At 40.5% G+C, this 19380-nt stretch overlaps 1 protein-coding gene across 14 annotated transcripts in view; it reads right to left on the bottom strand.

Annotated features, from left to right (window-relative positions):
• The window catches only part of CYRIB (CYFIP related Rac1 interactor B), a 203276-nt gene that overhangs the window by 110113 nt on the left and 73783 nt on the right, over positions 1-19380 (bottom strand). The window contains exon 1 of one of the 14 annotated variants that reach the window (XM_056823085.1): positions 7143-7296. The exons of 5 other annotated variants lie outside the window; for them this stretch is intronic. In XM_056823085.1, coding sequence (XP_056679063.1) covers positions 7143-7281 — 139 coding nt within the window. In that variant the 5' untranslated portion in view covers positions 7282-7296. Of the gene's footprint in view, positions 1-371; positions 6179-7142; positions 7297-19380 lie in introns of those variants that run through there. 8 more of the 14 variants (XM_056823092.1, XM_056823091.1, XM_007488332.3 and 5 more) reach the window with 8 other exon arrangements.

Genomic DNA, 19380 nt, shown 5'->3' with positions numbered 1-19380 from the left:
AGTGAGGCAAAAAGAGGACAAGGAATTCCAGGGACAAAAGTGGGTGGGAAAATGGAGAAAGTTGGGGGTTTGAGGGACAGGGAAGTGGAATCGAAGGAGAGATGGAGAGATGAATGAATGAATGAATGGGGGAGGAGGAGGAGGAAGAGGGGGTAGGAGGGAGGAAGAGAGGGGGCGGCGCCGACAGGGGAGGGAGGAAGGAGAGGGGGGTTGGGGAAGGCAGGCGGCGTGCACTCGCTGGGCAGCGGTCAGGAAGGCGCTGGGGGCTGAAGGGGGCGAGTAAAGCAGGCGGCGGGGCGGAGAGCTGGAGGCGCTGCAGAGCAGGGGGTAAGGGGAAACGGAAAAAAATCCCGTCACGAAAAGAAACTCACCCGCAGCCGAGAGCCTCCCGGACTCGGCTTTGCCCCGCTCCTCTCGCCTTCCCCCCCACCCCCCCGGAGCGGCAGCAGCAGAGGAGATGGAGGTGGAGGCGACTCCTCTGCGGCGCTAGGGGGAGCCCCGGGCCGGAAGCGGGGGAAGCGGCGACCGCCCGGACCGGGAGCCCTCCGCACCTGCCCCAGTGGCGGAGCCGCGACGAGCCAGGCAGCGGCGGCGGCGGCGGAGGCGGCGGCAACAGCAGCTACGACTGGAGAGGGCAAGTGACCCGGATGTACAGGGGAAGGGGGAGGGAAGGGGGAATGCCAGGAAGTGAGGGCGCAGAGGACCTGTCCGGCCGTGCGCATGCGCCGCGCCCCACAAGGTAAATTGTCCGCTTGCTTCTTCCCCGCCTCCGTTCCTCTCCCCTCCCCTCCAGAAAAGGGGCGGGGCGGGGCGATTGCCGGAGACAGGTGGTCGGGCTGAGCAGGGAAGGAGGGTCCTCCCTCGGCTTCCTTGGTCCCCCTCCTCCTCTTCTTAAAGGAGCAGCAGGGTGACACACTGCCACCCAAGTGAATGGGAAAAGTTTCACGCATCCTCCACTCCCTCCCTCTCAGAACATAGGCCTCCAAACTGAGCATCTTCCGCGGAGCATGCACCTTACATAAGAAAGAGAGCTCCATGAGATCAGGGACTTTGTTCTGGCCTTTTTTTTGTGTAGCCTGGCACACACTAGGTATTTGATAAATGCTTTTTTTTTTTTTAAACCCTAACCTTCCATCTTAGAATCAATACTGTTTTTTGGTTCTAAGGCAGAAGAGGTAAGGACTATTTGACTGGTGTTAAGTGACTTGCCCAGGGAGGTCATAGTTGAACTAAGGCTGGTCAGGCTCTCTATGCATTGCTTTTTGACAGACTCTTTCTGGCACAATTCAACTTGAATATTTAAGTGCTAAGTATGTGCAGAGCATATGCAATTAATAAACAAGCATTTATTAAGCACCAAGTATGTACCAGACACGTGATAAGAACTGAAGATAAAAAATTTTAAAATGAAACCGGCCCTGCATTCAAGGAGTTTGCATTTCAAGGAAAACATGTATTATATATATAAGCATATGGGAAATGAATATAAGGTCATGGAGAAGAGCACAGGCTGCAGTATGGGCCCAAGAAAGAATTCTTGTAAAATAATTTGTTCATTTGTGTCCTACTATTTGTGTCACATCAGAATAATAACCAATCCTTATATAACACATTGTAACTAGGTGGCACAGTGGATAAAGTGCTAGGCCTGGAAGCAGGAAGACTCATCTTCTGGAGATCAAATCTGGCCTCACACATTTCACTAATTGTGTGACCCTGGACAAGTCACTTCAACTTAGTTTGCCTCAGTTTCCTCATCTATAAAAAGAGCTGGAGAAGAAAATGAAAAACCATTTCAGTATCTTTACTTAGAAAACCCCAAACAGATTCAGGAAGAGTCAGACTACTGTACCACAACAAAGTACATTAAGTTTTGCCAAGTGATTTGATGTTATCTCATTTATTCCTTCAGCCTTTAGAAAGTCTTTAACCTCACACCTAGCAGATTGGCTAACATAACAGCTATGGAAAGTAATGAATGCTGGAGGGGATATGACAAAGTAGGGACACTAATTCATTGCTGGTGGAGTTGTGAATTAATCCAACCATTCTAGAAGGCAATTTGGAACTATGCCCAAAGGGCGATAAAAGACTGTCTGTCCTTTGATTCAGCCATAGCACTACTGGGCTTGTACCCCAAAGAGATTATAAGGAAAAAGACTTGTACAAGAATATTCATAGCTGCACTCTTTGTGGTGGCCAAAAATTGGAAAATGAGGGGATGCCCTTCAATTGGGGAATGGCTAAACAAATTGTGGTATATGTCGGTTATGGAATACTATTGTGCTAAAAGGAATAATAAAGTGGAGGAATTCCATGGAGACTGGAACAACCTCCAGGAAGTGATGCAGAGCGAAAAGAGCAGAAACAGGAAAACATTGTACACGGAGACTGCTACACTGTGGTACAATCAAAGGTAATGGACTTCTCCATTAGTGGCGGTGTAATGTCCCTGAACAATCTGCAGGGATCTAAAAAACACTATCCACAAGCAGAAGATAAACTGTGGGAGTAAAAATACCGATGAAAAGCAACTGCTTGACTACAGGGTTGGAGGGGATATGACTGAGGAAAGACTCTAAATGAACACTCTAATGCAAATACCAACAACATGGAAATGGGTTTGAATCAAGAACACATGTGATACCCAGTGGAATTGCGCGTGGGCTATGGGAGAGGTGGTGGGAGGGAGGGGAGGGGAGAAAAGAAAATGATCTTTGTTTCCAGTGAATAATGTTTGGAAATGACCAAATAAAAATTAAAAAAAAAAAAAGAAAGTCTTTAGAAAGTCCTTGAGCTGAATTTTGAGTGAAACAAGGGACTTAAAAAAGTACAGAGGAAAAGTCTGGATCTCTGCCCTCATGAAGATGTCAGTCTATCAAAGGATTTGATAATGTACACAACTATCTAACCAAAGAATATAAAGGAATACAGTTCCATAGGACTCACAAAGGAAACATGGTACTCAAATCCTGATAGAGAGTACTCAGTGCTGGATGTAACTTATCTTTTTGATCATGACCAATGTGGAAATTGTTTGGCTTTACTATACACGTTTATTACAGAGTTTTTGTTTCTTTTGCTTTCTCACTGTGGGAAGGTGGTAGAAGTAGAGAATGAAGATTTTCTGGAAAATAAAATAGAATTTTTTTAAAGTACATCAGAGAGGTAGTACCACATGAAGTCCAAGAAGGAAACATCACTATCAATTTGAGTAAAATGGAAAAGATTTCACAGAAGACAGAGCATTTAAGTCAGTCTTTAAAATATGAGTTAAAGGGGACATCTGGGTGAGAGAGCCAGGCCTAGAGACGAGTGGTCCTAGGCTCTGGCCTCAGACACTTCCTAGCTGTGTGACCCTGGACAAGTCACGCATCACTTAACCCCCATTGGCTAGCCCTTACCACTCTCCTGCCTTGGAACCAATACACAGCATTGATTCTAGGACAGAAGGCAAGGATTAAAAAAAAAAATACATATATATATAATATGAGTTTAAAATTCTGTAGGCATAGAGGATGATGGGAAAATGCAAGGCATTTGAGGCAGGAAAGGGTGAGGTGTATAAAGAGGTTTGAGAGTAGTCTAGTTTGCTTGGAGCATAAGGTAAGTAGAAGAAAATAGCCTGAAAAAAAAAAGAAAATAGCCTGCAATACCACAGGAGACTTGAGTGGGAGAAGAGTAGGGCTAGATGGTAGAGAGCTTTGAATGCCAGGCAAAGAAATTTGAACCTTATTGTATGTACAATACAAATCTACTGAAGGATTTTGAACAGAGGAATAAACATACCCAGATTTATCACTGGAGGATTTATGAAGTGTCATTATGAATAGTTTGGAGGAAGAAAAGAATGGAATTCCCAGGCAAGGGAAGACAATAAAATGTCTTCTTTGTTTTCTATAGAGGAGTTTTTTTGTTTGTTTCCCAATCTCTCAGCCAGGAAAATAGAGACTATAATCATGATGTATTAATTAATCTTAAAGCATCCTCTATTCTGGCACATATTAGATCCTTAATAAATGTTTCTGAACTAAGGCTTTGCTCACCGAGCATGTGAAGACTGCTTCGGCTGAACAGACGGAAGAAACCAATAAGAAGGTTCAATGGCTGAGAGGGCGACGCAGCAAAGCACTGGGGAGTGCTCAGGGTGTGTTGGAGCACAAAGGACATCCAATGCAGCTGAGGAAGTCTTCAGGTGTAACAATTTTTCGTGCCACTGGACCCAGGCTTCCAACACCGAGAGAGTGGGACTGTCTCTGTGCATCGACTTTTCCACTTAAATCTCCTTCACACACAAGTGTTTTTGTGCACACTCATCTACATCACAGATGAAAGCGCACAAAGACGATCATCATCCTCGGTTACCAATAGACTACTACTAAATGTTTCTGACTTCACTTTCTACTTCGGATCACTTCATGAGGTATGATCCCCTTTCCCTGAAATTTATCAGAAAGGGCAGCCTAATTGGCTGATTGAAAGATGGAAGCACTACTATCCCCTCTCTTTAATAGATAGTCAGCCACTAGAAGCCCTGAAGGAGACACCCCATCCAACAGAGTTCATCGGTTGGAGAATGTTGGAGGCACAACACACTTGAGGAAGCAGGGACACACAATCATGGTAGACAGAGCTATAGAAAAGCAGTCACTCATCTGAAATACAGCTCAAAAGAGAAAGAAGCTTTGCAGCAAAAAAGAGTCAGGTCTCAACTCAGAGTTGAGCTGTGAAGAATGGGAGCCCAATTGAGAAAACCACCCAGCCAAGATACTTTACTAAAGGAGAGCTTCATAAGGCCCCTACAGAGAGAGAAAAGGCTTCCAGGACTTCTGTGGTACCAGAAGATGTACTTTGCCTTTGCTAAACACACATCCTCCATATGTGCCTCACTACTATCATTCTATAAGTTGGAGCTCGTTCTTCCCATTGAGACTATGTATATAAACATGGGGGTGAGGGGGAGAGAATTTTTTCTAGCCATGGTTTTTACTATATCATTGTATTTAAGGCAATCATGTTTACTGATGGATTTTTTTTTACTGGGGGGAAGGGGAAATCACAGTATAAGGAGTACAGCCCCCCAAATTGCTCCTATGACACAGAGTAGCAGTAACTCTCTGGGGACCCAGCCCACAAATACAAGTTAGAAAAGTAGGCCACAGGTTTACATTTGCATGGTACCTTAGGCAAAAGTGTTCAGATCACTTTGAGATGCTTCATCTTGTTTGAGTAAAGTCCTTAACAAACTGGGAAATGGGCAAAGAACCTCCAAATCCTTGGTACTCCCAATTCTTCCCCTCCACTCTATACCTAGACCTTCCCTCCTTTCTCCCAACTATAAACCTGACAATTCCAGGTATCTTCTCCAACCCCACTACCAAAAGTTGCCCTTCCATAGATGACTGACAGCTTGAAGTGTCCCTCTCTGGGAAGTTTCCATTTTGATATCAAAGCCTTAAGCTTAAGGGTTATAGCTCTGTCTGAGGAAAGTCGGGAAGGATATTGGGTCACATCATGCACCAAGGCCCCGCCAATGTAAGGGAAGCCTTCAAGTCATCCTTTAGAGATGAGAAAGGTTAACATCAGGCTGTATGAGTTCTGCACAACAGAAATTTAGAACCTGAAGCCCCCCAAATTTAGGTGGTTTACACACAAATGCTGTGGCAGAGCTCCACAGACCATTTCCTTTCTATTCTGATTGTCATAACTCTTCTGGGGATGTGCAGCACATTATCTTTATCGATCTTTGTCAATTTAAGATGTACAGGTGGTCCTGCACTCACATTTCTTTTACATAGATATGGCACTAAAAATTTCCTTAAAAGAATTTTGGGCCCAGAGGTCAGGTGATATAATATCTAAAATGTTTACGACCCCGCAGCTCTTAACTCTAGCCAGAAAGCAGACACTTATAGATACTATCCCTGGATTCAGAATCTGAAGAATTGGAAGGATTCTTAAACATCATCCAGTCAATGCAATACAAGAATCTTATCCATAGTATCTCTTTCAATGAGATGGTCATCCAACCTCCTTCTTCACCATCTCACCACCTCCAATGACAAGGAAGCTATGCAATTGCAGGGCAACTCTTCTTACGAGGTCCTTCATGTGTAACTGAAATCTACCCATAAATTCCACCCACTGGCTCTAGAAATAAGATATCTATAGACATAGATATTTATATATTAAAATATATATACTTACCTTTTCTTCTGTGTAACAGCTTTTCAAATACTTGAAGGCAGCAATTCTAACCCAACTCATTCTCCAAATCCAATATCACTCTGTCCTTAGCCATTCCTCCCCTTCTATCTCTTTACCACATCCCCATCCCCTATTGTAGGCTGAGTCTAGAACATTAGACCCCTGGGATCAGCTGAATATGCCATTTGAAGTCCTTTTTTTTTATCTATCCTCCCTGTGAGAGAGGAAAAAATCCAGAGACTTGTGAAATGAAAAGCCTGGAGAAACTGCAAGGATTCCATCAGCAGTGGGAGGATGGGCAGAGACGGTTTGGAACATTGGGGAAAGGAAAAACCCAGGGGGAGTCAGTTGATCTGCTCTCTCTCTCTCTCTCTGACTAAGACTGCCAAGGAGAAGGTCCACTCTTTTACCGGATCCTGATATCAGAAACCTTTCCTTCCCTGAAACCTGATTCCCATCCTCCTAGATCAACAAGTGGGCAAAGACCTGAAGAAAGAAGCATGCCACAAGAAAACTAGTCACAATCTCCCTGTTACCTTAAACTTGGGACCCTTGCTGTGCTGTGCCAAAGTCGGGGTTCATTGCTCTGAACCCCTCAGGGACTCAGGCCATCAAACCTGAGTTACATAACTTTGAGGGAAAGGGTTTAGCTAGATAGGGATCCCTTCTTCCCTCTTTCCCTCTTAACCCCAGTCTATCAGCCATTTTCAATCTTATCCTTCATCCCTGTTATTTTAGAATAAATCTGTTATCAAACCTTAACTGACAAGCCTCAGTGAAGGGCAGTTATAGCTGAGGGGGAAGAGAAATGACTCTCTTTCTCTAAAAGGAAGAAGCTTACTATTTAGGAAGAGCCTGGCAGTGGGGAGTAAAAAGGCAGGCATAATAATGAGCCATAACTAGAGAATACTGAAGGGGGAAAAGAACAAACTCACCCTCCTTCTGCCTCTTGATCCAAACCAGCATCAACTCCTCCTTTGCCTTGGGGAAGGGAAGACTCCATTCTCTCCCTCTATCTCTCCAAAACACCCCTTTATTACAAGTGGCACCCCAGATGGGGCTGACAGAAGCCATTGTCAACTGCCATCTTTTGACAGTTGGAGTTCCCTGCACAGAGCAGCCATTTTGAGAAGCAGCAGTGAGGCAATTACTACTTAGAATCACACGTCTTGATTCTAAGTGAGGGAAAACAACAAATGAAAACAGGGATAGTGTAGGAAAGAAGAAATTTGTTTCAAATAATGTTCTGGATGATGGTGATGAGGGCTATAATGGCATATTAGGGATACTGCCTCATATACAATACTATAGCAGTCATGATAAATGACACTATAGGAAGCATTTTTAAAATGACCAATTATTGGAACAAAATACCTCTTGAATTTTCAACTCTATGGCAGACCCTTCCTCGAGGTTATGTAGCCCTTATCGATTTTAGACAGGCTATGAATTACATGGGGGGGAGGGGGGCAGGATCATAATGAATAAGAAGGCAGTTAACACCTTACTACTTGATAGCAGGCTGGAGGCACTATTCACACAGATCTGATACCCCCCAAGTATATCTAGCTCCAAAGTACCAGAACAGCTATATCTCACATTTCTTTCCTTATCTCAAACCACTGTCTTCTTTTTATAAATGAAGAAAAGGAGACCCAAAATAGATTCTCTGATTTATCTAAAGTCCTGTAACTTGTAAATGGTGAAACCTATCTTAGAAGATGGGTTTTGTGATTCACTTTTTTGTCCATTACTCAATCTAGTACCAGTCCAAGACCTGCCTGTAGGAGTCAATACTCAATAAATGCTTACTGAAGGAACAAAAACTTTGAAAACACCAAGTCACAGTCAATTCTTATAAACTAATGACCAAGAGGCCTGCAATGTCAAGCAATTCAATAGCTAGCATTGAAGATAATAATAATTGATATATATATATATATATATATATAGCACTTTATAGGGATCATCTCATTTGTTTACAAAAGTAATTCTGTGAAGTAATAGAGCAATTATTAAACCCATTTTACAGATAAGAAAACAGTAGCTAGGAGAGATTAAGTACTAAGCAGAGGTGGCATTTGAACCCCACAATGTCCTTTCTCCTACTTCTACTTGTTGCAGGGCTAGACATTTTTAAAAAGGAAAAAGCTACAACACAAATAGAATCCTAAGAAAAAACTAATGCTTCCCTTCAAGAGACACCACCCTGTTGTGAAACATTAATTGATCTTTTTCTTCCTTCCCTTCAACCATAAAGTCCTCTTTATACATTTCCCTAGAATTATAAAATCTATCAATTTGCCTCCCTCACAGATGGTAGTTTCTCTTTCTCTTCCTCCTTTCTCTTTTCTTTCTCTCTCCTTTGCCTATTTTCTCTCTTCTGTCTCCTTTCTCTTTTTCTCTTCTTTCTGTTCTTCTCTCTTTCCTGTCTCACGCTTTCCCCTCTCACATATTTGCAAGTCTAGTATCACGGTCTTCACAAAGCAAAATGGAAAAGTATGTTAACAGTAAAAGCACTTTTTTTTTTAATGGTAAACAGGTAGACCATTTTAATATAACTTCTTCAATTCAGTAAATATGTAGTAAGCTATTATTATATGCCAGGTGCTAGGGATACAGAGCCTCTACCCTCAAGTACGTTACAATGTGAAAGAGGAAATAGAATATATATACAAGAAACTTTGATACAAGTTAATGTGATAAAAGGAGAGTCCATTTAATGGGAAAAAGGGCAAGCAGGGTCATTATGGAAGTAGCTCCAGAGTTAGACCACGAAGGATGAAAGATAGCATTTTGCAAAGGAAAGAATATTGTATTTGCAGTCATTGTGGCTAGGGCTCAGATCTTTGCCCTATTAACTACTCAGGTGACCTTGGGTAAGTCATCCTCTCTCGGCCTCAGTTTCCACATGTATCGTATTAGAAATGCTTCCTAGGGGTTCTTCTGAACTCCAAATCTGTAATCAGCATAAATTAGCAAAGCTGTGGAGAGAGTGCATCCGGGCCATGAGTGTTGTCTGTGGGAATATATGGGGAGGACAAAACAGTATAATAGAGTCCAGTTTGACTAGAATGCAAATAGTTTGTGTTTCTCCACAGTTGACTCTATCACCATGGCACCACATAAACTTATGAGATTCCCCAGCATTTAAAAGGGCAAATATAAAGGTAAGAAAAGGCCAGGATATTAACAAACTGAGGGTGACAGCTCAGACAGGCAATATGTTTTTTATACAGATGACTAAAATCAAGGACCTATTTTCTCACTTATATTGTAAACCCTATAATTATTGACATTTATAGAACACTTTAAAGTTTGCAAAGTACTTTACTTGCATTTTCTTCTGTGAGCCAGATCACAGAAGGGATTGGTCTTACAAATATTATTATCCTCATTTTACAAAAGAGAAAAGAGGTTTGGTCACACAACTAATAAGTACCACAGACGAGTCAAATACAGGCCTTCTTATCCACAAATACTAATTACTTAAGAAGCAACATATTGGGTATTGATAAATCCAGTCTTGGAGGTAGCATTAAGAGAATCTTCAAAGATATTTCAGGGAAATTGCTTCCCAAGTCAATCAGTCAACAAGCAGTTAAGTGCTTACTATGTGCCAGGCACTGTGCTAAGCAATGGGGATACAAATACATGCAAAAAAGACAGTCCTGCCTTCAAGAGGAGCTTATGTTCCAAAGGGAGGAAGATAGCCTTTAAAAGGGGGGAGTTGTAAAAGGGAGAGAGGGAGGTACCCAAGTGCAGAGAGCAAGTAGGTTCCATCTGAAAAATGAGGGATAGTCAGCCTGAGTCCTTCTCCAAAATAGAGGGGGGGTAAGATTTTTTTGTTGGTGGAAAAAAAAAATCTTTAAAACCTTAAATTCTTTTGACCTTAGCCTTTGCTTATCTTCAAACTCCTCCTACCACACCCTTGCCCCACATATATAGTCCTTTAATGCACTTATCATGTAATATTACATATTATAACACTCTATATATCTTATCACCTTCCTAGACTGTGAGGTCTATGAGTTTAGAGAGGATAACTTGTCTACATTTGGTATCTCCCTCAATTCCCAGAATAGTGCTCTATATGCAGAATGCTCTTAATAAATGTGTTTGGCCTGAAGTTATAAAAATATATCATGATGAAGAAAACAGCCCTGAAATGAGATTCAGATAAAGAAAATTCAAGTATAATTCATTAAACCACTTCCAAGTTGATAGGATATTTTCTTGTTATAAGCATTTGATGTTTTTATGAATGAGAAACCTAGAGATGGGGTGATACCACTGGGCATTTGTAGTTCCACTGTGACAAAGGCTGTCACTAAAGAAAAAGTGCCAGACTGAAGAGTGTGAAATTGATCACCTTGACAGGGGAGGGGCCCCAGGAGTTTGGGAATCTTGAGGAGGAGAAGACTCTGGCTGGTGAGGACTTGGTCGCTCTCAGTCTTGAGAAGCCAAAGGGGCAGGGTGAAAAAAAGACTTTCTCCTGAAAGTTACCCACTTTTCCTGCTGGTGACTGGAGATCTTTCCCCCAAACACTTCTCAATTCAAGGGACTTTCTGAAGAGAAACCTGAGCAGACTAGAGAAACCTGAGCAGACTTTACCTCGGCTCCTGTTGTCCAGGGGTGAGTCAACCTGACTTTCTCTTAGAGGACTCAGGCGGCCAAGACCTGAGTTCCCCCCAAACTCGAGGAGGGAGGGGAAAGGGTTTTAGATAGAGACAAGGACCCCTTTTCCCTACTTCCTTTCTCATTCTTCCCTGCCCATTATTCCTTTTGCATTACCTGATTCAGTTGACATTAAAGGTTATCTGTTCCCCAAGCTGAGTGTGAGGGAACAGATCAAGGGAAGACCCTTTGGTCTTGAGTAGTGGAAGGGGGATAAGAGGGGAAAACGTGAATTGGGGAGAGCAGCTTTAGCTAAGGAGGGAAGGCAGAAGGGGGAAAATCTTCAAACCCCCTCTCCTCTCTCTGAGTCAATCCATTACATCTGTTGTCTCCCCTGAACCCCACTTAGAGAAGGGATGTTCTCCTCCCTTTCCCCCTCTCTATACTGAAAGTCCAAACCCCTCTAATACAAATTAACCCCCCTTTATAATATACCACAAAACAGAATTAGTCAGTTTTCCTGAAGTATTTCTATTTTTTATTCAAAAATATTTTATTTTCCCAATTACATATAATAATAATTTTTAACGTTTTCCAAAATTATAAGATCCAAATTGTCTTGTTCCCTCCCTTCCCTCCTCTCTTGGAGATAGTGAGCAATTTAATCTGGGTTATAAATATATTATCATGCAAAACATCCTTCCATATTAGTCATTGTTATAAGATAGCACTCATAAAACCAAAACCCCAAAATAAAATCATAAACTAATGTTTAAGATAGTATGCTTTTATTTGCATCTGACTTCTGGAATGTTTCTAGTTGAAAAGGCTCTCTTCCTCTTTGACCTTCTTTTAGCACATGTCTGGACCTCTCTTTTGCCCTTAGTTCAAATTTGCTTATATCATAATTATTTGTGGACATGCCTTTTCTCCCTATTAGTCCAAGAGCAAAAACTTTAGGAAAGAGTCTGTTCCATCTAGTATAGGACCTAATATAAAATAAACATTTAATTAATTGTCTGTTGAGCTACAGTAGATTTGAGAGGGAACCACAAATGCTTAGGACATATAACATGCCCTTGGTATCTGAATTAACCAATCAATGTGCCAATTCGAAAATTCGCTAAGTGCCTACTATGTAAGGTATATACAAGTAAGTATAAGACTTCTTTCAAGGAGTTTCCAATCTAGTTAGAGAGCCAAAAAAAAAAATAATACAGTACAAAACACATAGCAAGTGTACCACTCTCTGACAAGGGAACAATTCTGGCTGAGGTCATTATCAAAGATCTCAGAAGTAATATTTAGGGGGAAAGGCAACTTGAAATGATTAAGTCGCTTAGCTTTTCAGTGATTTCACCAAATTTGACTAGTTGAAATGGTTAAAAGTCATGGTTAAAGTCCTAGAATATTACAAAACCTATTAAAGAGACTAATAATCACTCAGAGGAATTTTACCTAATAGTCCACACAAGAAAAATGAAATAGATGAAATGTACCTTGGGTCGAGATAATAATATGCAGTTGTAGAAACAAAAAATCATTTGCCCAACAGTATTAATATCTTGGATAGATAAGGCAAATGGGTAGCAATTACCTAAAAAACACTGGAAAGGCTTGGTAAGTATATGCAGACTAATCCACATTATCATCAAGGAATTTCACTAGAAAACCAATGTAAAGGACACTAAGAAATGTGATTAAAATAGATGGACCAATCATGAAGCAAGATCAAAGGATAACTGACAAACAATATATTTGCTCCACTAGTATTCTTGTGATGCCAAGAGAAATCTAAGGAGAGCCCCAACACATTAGGCTGACACTTTTTAATAAACCGTGGGAGGACCTTGTCAAGAATCACCAGGCTGGTCAAGTATAAATGTGTTATGATCTGCATCCCTAAAGGGTATGCCCACATTGTTGAACTCACAAAACCTTTGGAATATTGGGGTAAGGAGGAACTTATTAGATATAATAGTCAGGGCAAATCTAAGAGTCTCCAATTTCTTATTGAGACCAGAAAAGGAATTTATTATATAAGAAAAAGATTATTTTTTTCTAAAAGGAGAACCAAAGGACTAAAGTGGTCAAAATTAAGAAGAAGCTGGACTGGTTTCACTTGTTTCTCTCTCAATTTTGGATCCTGATTTCATGTTAGAACACGTGATTTTAAGGAGTGTGTTTGTCTGCCCTAGTTTTTTCTGAATAAGGAAGGGGTTCTATCAGGCAGGACTACTGGCTTCCTCTAGCACTGGGCCTGTTTCAGCATGGCATTGCCAAAACTTGTACCCTATTCTCCAGCTTAACATGCTTGCCCTCTTGATATACCTAGTCATCAATAAGTGATTTAAGCAAGATGGAGTGAATAATCCAAGAATTTACTATTTCTACCTCTCTTGTCATAAATCATAATAAAATCTGCTTTAATTCATGAATTTGCAATTTTGCTCATATAGAAATTCTTCAAAATCAGGAGCTATTGTCAACATGTTGGAAATTTTTGTGGCCAGTAAGATGGGTTTGAGATTCAAGCTCCTAAAATGGAAAGCCATTTTAGACTGTCATTCCTTACAGCCTCTACATAGAATGTAGGGCAGAGACTAGTCGAAGAACTCAGCCTGGCATAATCTATGAGCACTTCACAAATGCTTTTGGATACCTGACAGAGCTGTGTAGCCATTAAAAAAAAAAAGAATTCAATATGCACAGCAATCTAGGGTTATTTAGCAGAGATAAAGAACCCAACATACCTCAAAATAGGCCCCTATAGCTTCACTCAATCATTTACTCAGTGCTTTTCTCTTTCCCAGACTTTCATCCTATTACCCCCATACACACACATAGACCTTCAATGCCACCTCCTCCAGGAGCCTTACTAGATCTTTGCCCAACACTTTCTCATTATGGCCTATTCATCTTTGGACTACACATAACACCTTGCTTTGACTCTTCTATACAGTTGCTTTATCTTGACAAGATACCCCTAGGTCGTGTGGACCAGCATCTGCAGGTTGTGTCTATGTATTTCAAGGCCTTTGAGAATCTGCTATAAATGTCATCCCTTCAGTAATATTCCCGAAAGAGACAAGTTGGTTCTGCCAACAAGCTGGACCTAACCGGGTATTCCTAGTCCTTGGATGAATCCTGCCAAGCTAGAGGGTGAGGAAAGAATGTGGCCAGAAGGCTTCTACTCCTGAAGAGTCCAGAAATGTCAGACTGACCCTCTCAGAACTAGGGTCCACTGATAGAAATAAGAGATATGGAGGTCAGGGCCAAGAGGCTGAAGATAACATGAGGCTCATAAGGAGAGAGCAGGACCTGGAATCAAAGATCAAGAAGCAAAGACAATTGTGTGTCAGCTACGGGAAGGGAGGGAGGAAGAAAATATGATTTTTTTTTAACCAAGGAATAATGTTTGAAATTGACCAAATTAAACAAAAAATTAAATGACCCCCCCCCCCAAAAAAGAAGCAAAGACATGTCTGGGATTGAGGCTGGGGAATTTGGCACATGGAGACTGAGAGGGTCTGCATTCCAAACTGAATTCACATGATTTGCAACCCTGATTTCCTTGGCTACAAGCCTGTTTTTATGCACAACTTTATATCATATTTATACTGTTTTAACAGAGTTATTTGCATTTGTCCTCTACCCCTATCTCAATTAAACTGCAAACTCTTCAAGAACAGGGTCTGGTTTTACTTTACTTTCACTCATAGGCTTACCACATAGTAGGTGCTTAAAGAATGCTTTTTGGCGGCAGCTGGTTGCTCATTGGATAGAGAGCCAGGCCTAGAGACAGGAGGTCCTGCGTTCAAATCTGGCCTCAGACCCATGCTAACTGTATGACCCTGGGCAAGTCACAACCCCCATTGCCTGGCCCTTACCACTCTTCTGCCTTGGAACCAATACACAGTATTGATGCTAAGATGGAAGGTAAGGGTTTTAAAAAATACTTGTCAATTTGATGTACTTTTATATACTGTTATGGTCACACTCTTCTCTTTTTTCATTAAACCTTCCAAGCCAAACCCTCACCCACACTCTCAACACAGGATCTTGCCCCTATACTTTCCTGAGAATATTAAGGCCATTCACTTTAAGGTCCCTTAAACTTCAGAATCCTTTAACATTATATTATAGCTTCTCTTCTTTCATTTCAGTCTGATGAAGAGGTGAACAGTTCCCTTACAAAGGCCAGTCCTTATACTGGCACCCTTGATTCTATCCTCTCCCATCTTTTCTGGCAAATTGTCCCCAAAATCGGCCCGTCTCAAATCTTCATTCTCTCAAATCTCATCTTTTTTTTTGTAATTGATTCCTTCCTTGCTATCTACAAATACACTTAGCTTTCTAAAATCCTTAAAAAAAATTTCTGGACCCTCAAGCTATCATCTTCTACCTGATCTTTCCCTCATAAAAAAAAGTTGTCTACACTCAATGCATCCATTTTCTCTCTTCTCACTCACTTATCAACCCCCTGGAATATGATTTCAACCTCATTACTCAACTGAAATTCTCTCTTTAAAGCTATCAATAATCTCTTAATTGCCAAATGTAATGGCCTCTCCCTCTTGACCTCTCTGAACCCTATGACACTATTAACCACTCTGTCTTTCTGGTTTACCTTCCTTTCCTCAATATCCTTTCCCAGACCATCATCCTTTTGGGTACCACCTAACTGTGGCATTTAAAACTCTTTACAACTTGGTTCCAACCTGCCTTTCCAGACTTATTACACATTACATCCACTAACAAAATCTATGGTCTAACTAGACAGGCCTACTTACTGTCCCCCACACATGCTGCCTCAATACCTCTTATAATTGAACTGCCTCTCTTTTTTGTGGTAGCAAAGAATTGGAAATTGAAAGGTTGTCCATAAATTGGGAAATAATTGAACAAGTTAAAGTATATAATTGTAACAAAATGGTATTGTATGATAAGAAATAAAGAGCAGGATGATTTTTTTAAAATCTGGAAAGACTTACATGAACTGATACAAAGTGAAGCAAGCAGAACCAGAAGAACACTGTACACAGAAACTACAACTTTCTAAACCTTTACCTTTTATCTTAGAATTGAAACTAAGTATAGGTGCTGAGGCAGAAGACCTATAAAGTTTAGGCAATTTGGGTTAAGTGACTAATAGTCATAATAATTTTTGATGAATAACTGTGAGTGACCAAGTTATTCTACAGTGATTCAAGACAATCCCAGAGATTCATGATGAAAAATGCCATCTTCCTCCAGAAAAAGAGCTGATGGAGTTTGAATACAAATGAAAACATACTATATTTCACTTTTTTGTTTGTTTGAGATCTCTTCCACAAAATGACTAATATGGAAGAATGTTTTACATGATTGCACATGTAAAATTTATATCAGATTGCTTCCCGTCTCAGAGAGGGGAGAAGAATGAGAAGAAGGGAAAGAATTTGGAACTCAAAAAAACTTTTAGATGAATGTTAACAATTTTTTTACATATAAATGGGAAAAAGTAAAATTATTTTAAAAAACAAATTTATTTTAAAAATCTGAGCTCTTTACAGAACCATATATGTCTCTTTAGATAACCTCTCCCTTTTCTAAATGGAATTCCTTATTTGTAAATATCATTAGAATTTAATTTTTTAAAACCTACTTCAAAAAAATTAAAAATGGGTTTAAAAAAGTTTACTACAAAATCAAGCTTCCTTCAAAGTCCATATCAAAGTGCTACCTACCTCCTATGAATTGTCTCCTTTTCTGATCCTATAACTACTTGAACCTCCCTCCCTCCTCCTAGTTACCTCGTGTTTGCTTTATATATTCTTTCTGTGAAAGACAGTGGGACATAATAGGAAAAAACCTGACTTCTGGGTTCAAGTTCCTTCCCTAACACAAAGTAGCTATATGACCATAACTCTGTAAAACTATAAATTGCAAAAAAGGTGTTCAATTGCTTTGGTTGACAGATTCCCCACCTGGAAGCTCAGATTCTGTCTCTATCCCTAATACCCTGTATGGAACATTATATCTATATTAATATATATAGATATAGATATAATGTCTTCTTATATGTATACATAGTCCTCCCTGTCATCAGTACCACAGAACTTAAGGGCAGGGATTACTTTGTTTTTACTTTTATATCTCCTATACCTAGCAGAGGGCTTAGCACATAGTGGATCCATGTTGAGTGATAGCCTGACCTAGGAAGCCAATATAGCATTGAAATGCAGCTAGACAGTTCCCTGCCACCCTCAATCCCTCTAGGCCCCAAGAAAATGGTGATCTCTAAGCAGTATATGGCTGTTCTAAATCTGCTTCTCCCTTGGATGTGATTTCCCACCTCTTTCCACCTTTTCTAAAAACTCAATTTCCCCCGTTAATATCTACAAGTTCTTATTTTCCATAAAGTTTATTAATAATCACTTGAGATAGAAAAAGTAGATAAGCATAGATTTAAAGTCTCTTCCTTACTCTCAGTTTGACCACATACAGCCTATCCTGCAGGAGTCTCCGTCCCTCTCTCACCTGCCTGCTTCAAAGAAGTAGTGAGTGCCAAAAGACCCCTCTGGGCTCTACCCACGACCTTTGGTTTAGGTTCTCTGACACGGTGCTGGCATGTAAAAATGGGATGAACCCAGTTGGCAATCCAGGAGGGGGAGGGGATGAAATTCCCTCTACACACCCCAATACCCTTTACTTTCTACAGAGAAAAAAAAAAACATTTCAAAATCCCTATCTCAAAAACTCTCTTGAGTGAAAATAAGGATAGTGTCCCTAGTAGAACAAAAATAGGTTATTTATGGTCACTCCATGCAGCTGACCATAACTTCCCCAAATCATTTAACCTATGAGTTACAGCAAATCATGTTGGCTGCAGCCCTGTACAGTGAGTAGTATGGCTGTGCATGTTAGGAAGGAAATCAGAGGAGACAGCATGCTTGGCCCGTCCATCTGCGGTTTCACTTAGGAATCACACCAGTTTGAAATAAACTCTTTTTAAATCTAGCCTGCATTTTCTATATACAATTTAACTTGAGCCCAGGAGAAAGAGGCACTGGGTACAATTACATAAGTTATTCCATTACTTTGAATGCAAATAGTATTCCTTAAGTCAAAAAGTCCAAATGAGAGATGGGTCTTTTCTTTCTTCTCCTCTTCCTCCTCCTTCTCCTCCTTTAAAATGAAAAACTCTTACCTTCTGTCTTAGAATCAATACTATGTATTGGTTCCATGGCAAAAAAAAAATGACCTCCTATTTCTAGGCCTGGATTTTTATACACTAAACCACCTAGCTGCCCACCTATTTAATGCATTTCATTTTTTTTTAAAACCCTTACCTTCTGTCTTGGAATCAATACTAAGTATCAATTGAGGTTAAGTGACTTGCCCAGGGTCACACAGCTAGGAAGTATCTGGGGTCAGATTTGAACCCAGGAGCCATCATCACTAATCCTAGCTCTCAATCCATGGAGCTACCTCGATGCCTTTCTTCCTTCTTTTTTGAATTGAACCAATGTTAGACTGATGCATTCTTAGTTGACAATGAAACTACTGCTTTTTTTCAGAACTTCATTCTGTCTTCCAAAACATCTGAACCTGAGAAAGGAATCTTCCTAAAATCTATGATTGGTTTAAAAAATAATAATAAAAGAAATTTCTTGAGTAAAATCTTGAAATAGAAAACACCAGCTATTCCCAAAGGGACTCTGATTAAAAGAGTCATCACAGTACCTTGCCACAAAAAGCAACATTTTTAGGGGGTTTTGTTGGCTGTCTCCTGTCTAACATCTAATATAGAACATTATACATGTGCTAAAGACAAAAACTCACTAGGACTATTTGAGCATTTGGTAAAGAAAGCAATGCAGCCCCCAGGAGAATTACCTTGTAGCAGGAGACCATCAAGCCCATACAGAGCTGTCTGCTCCCCTTCCCACATTTTTATCCAGAGCAAATGATGTGGTAGAAAGAATACTAGATCTCCAATGATACATGTAAAACCCAGTGGAATTGCTCGTTGGCTACAGGAGTGGGAAGGGAAAAGGGGAGGGAAAGAGCATGAATCATGTGACCAAGGGAAAAATAGTCTAAATTAATTAATTAAATAATTTGTTTTTTAAAGAAAAGAATACTCGATCTCATACTGAATCCTGGCTCTGTGCCTTGCCACACGACTGGTCAAAAAGTATTTATTACTATGTGCCAGGCATTGTGCTGGGCATTGAAGGAATGAAGAAAGGCATTTAACCTCTAGGATTCAGTAAAATATGTTGGACTAGATGGCTTCACGGGTCCATTCCAGTGGTGTTAACTATGATCCTAAGCTGCCTTGAAGTGAGGGAAACATCTAGGGCAACATATAGTCTGAGACAGGGATGTATCTAAGAAGTCTCAGACTTTAGGAGAAGAGGGAAAGGAATAGGAGAAGACAGATGGAATAATGATATACTGACCCTACATATATGAACGTCACCTGTTTTTGTGAGCATCATTTGGAGGGTCACCTCTGCCTCTTGTTGGACTGCCTCCCAAAATTATGGAGCAGGGTGGAAAGACACA

The sequence above is a fragment of the Monodelphis domestica genome, chromosome 3, assembly GCF_027887165.1.
Source record: "Monodelphis domestica isolate mMonDom1 chromosome 3, mMonDom1.pri, whole genome shotgun sequence".
NCBI classification, from domain to species: domain Eukaryota; kingdom Metazoa; phylum Chordata; class Mammalia; order Didelphimorphia; family Didelphidae; genus Monodelphis; species Monodelphis domestica.
Note: the sequence above shows the minus strand (reverse complement) of the source record. Positions and strands in the feature narration are given on the sequence as shown.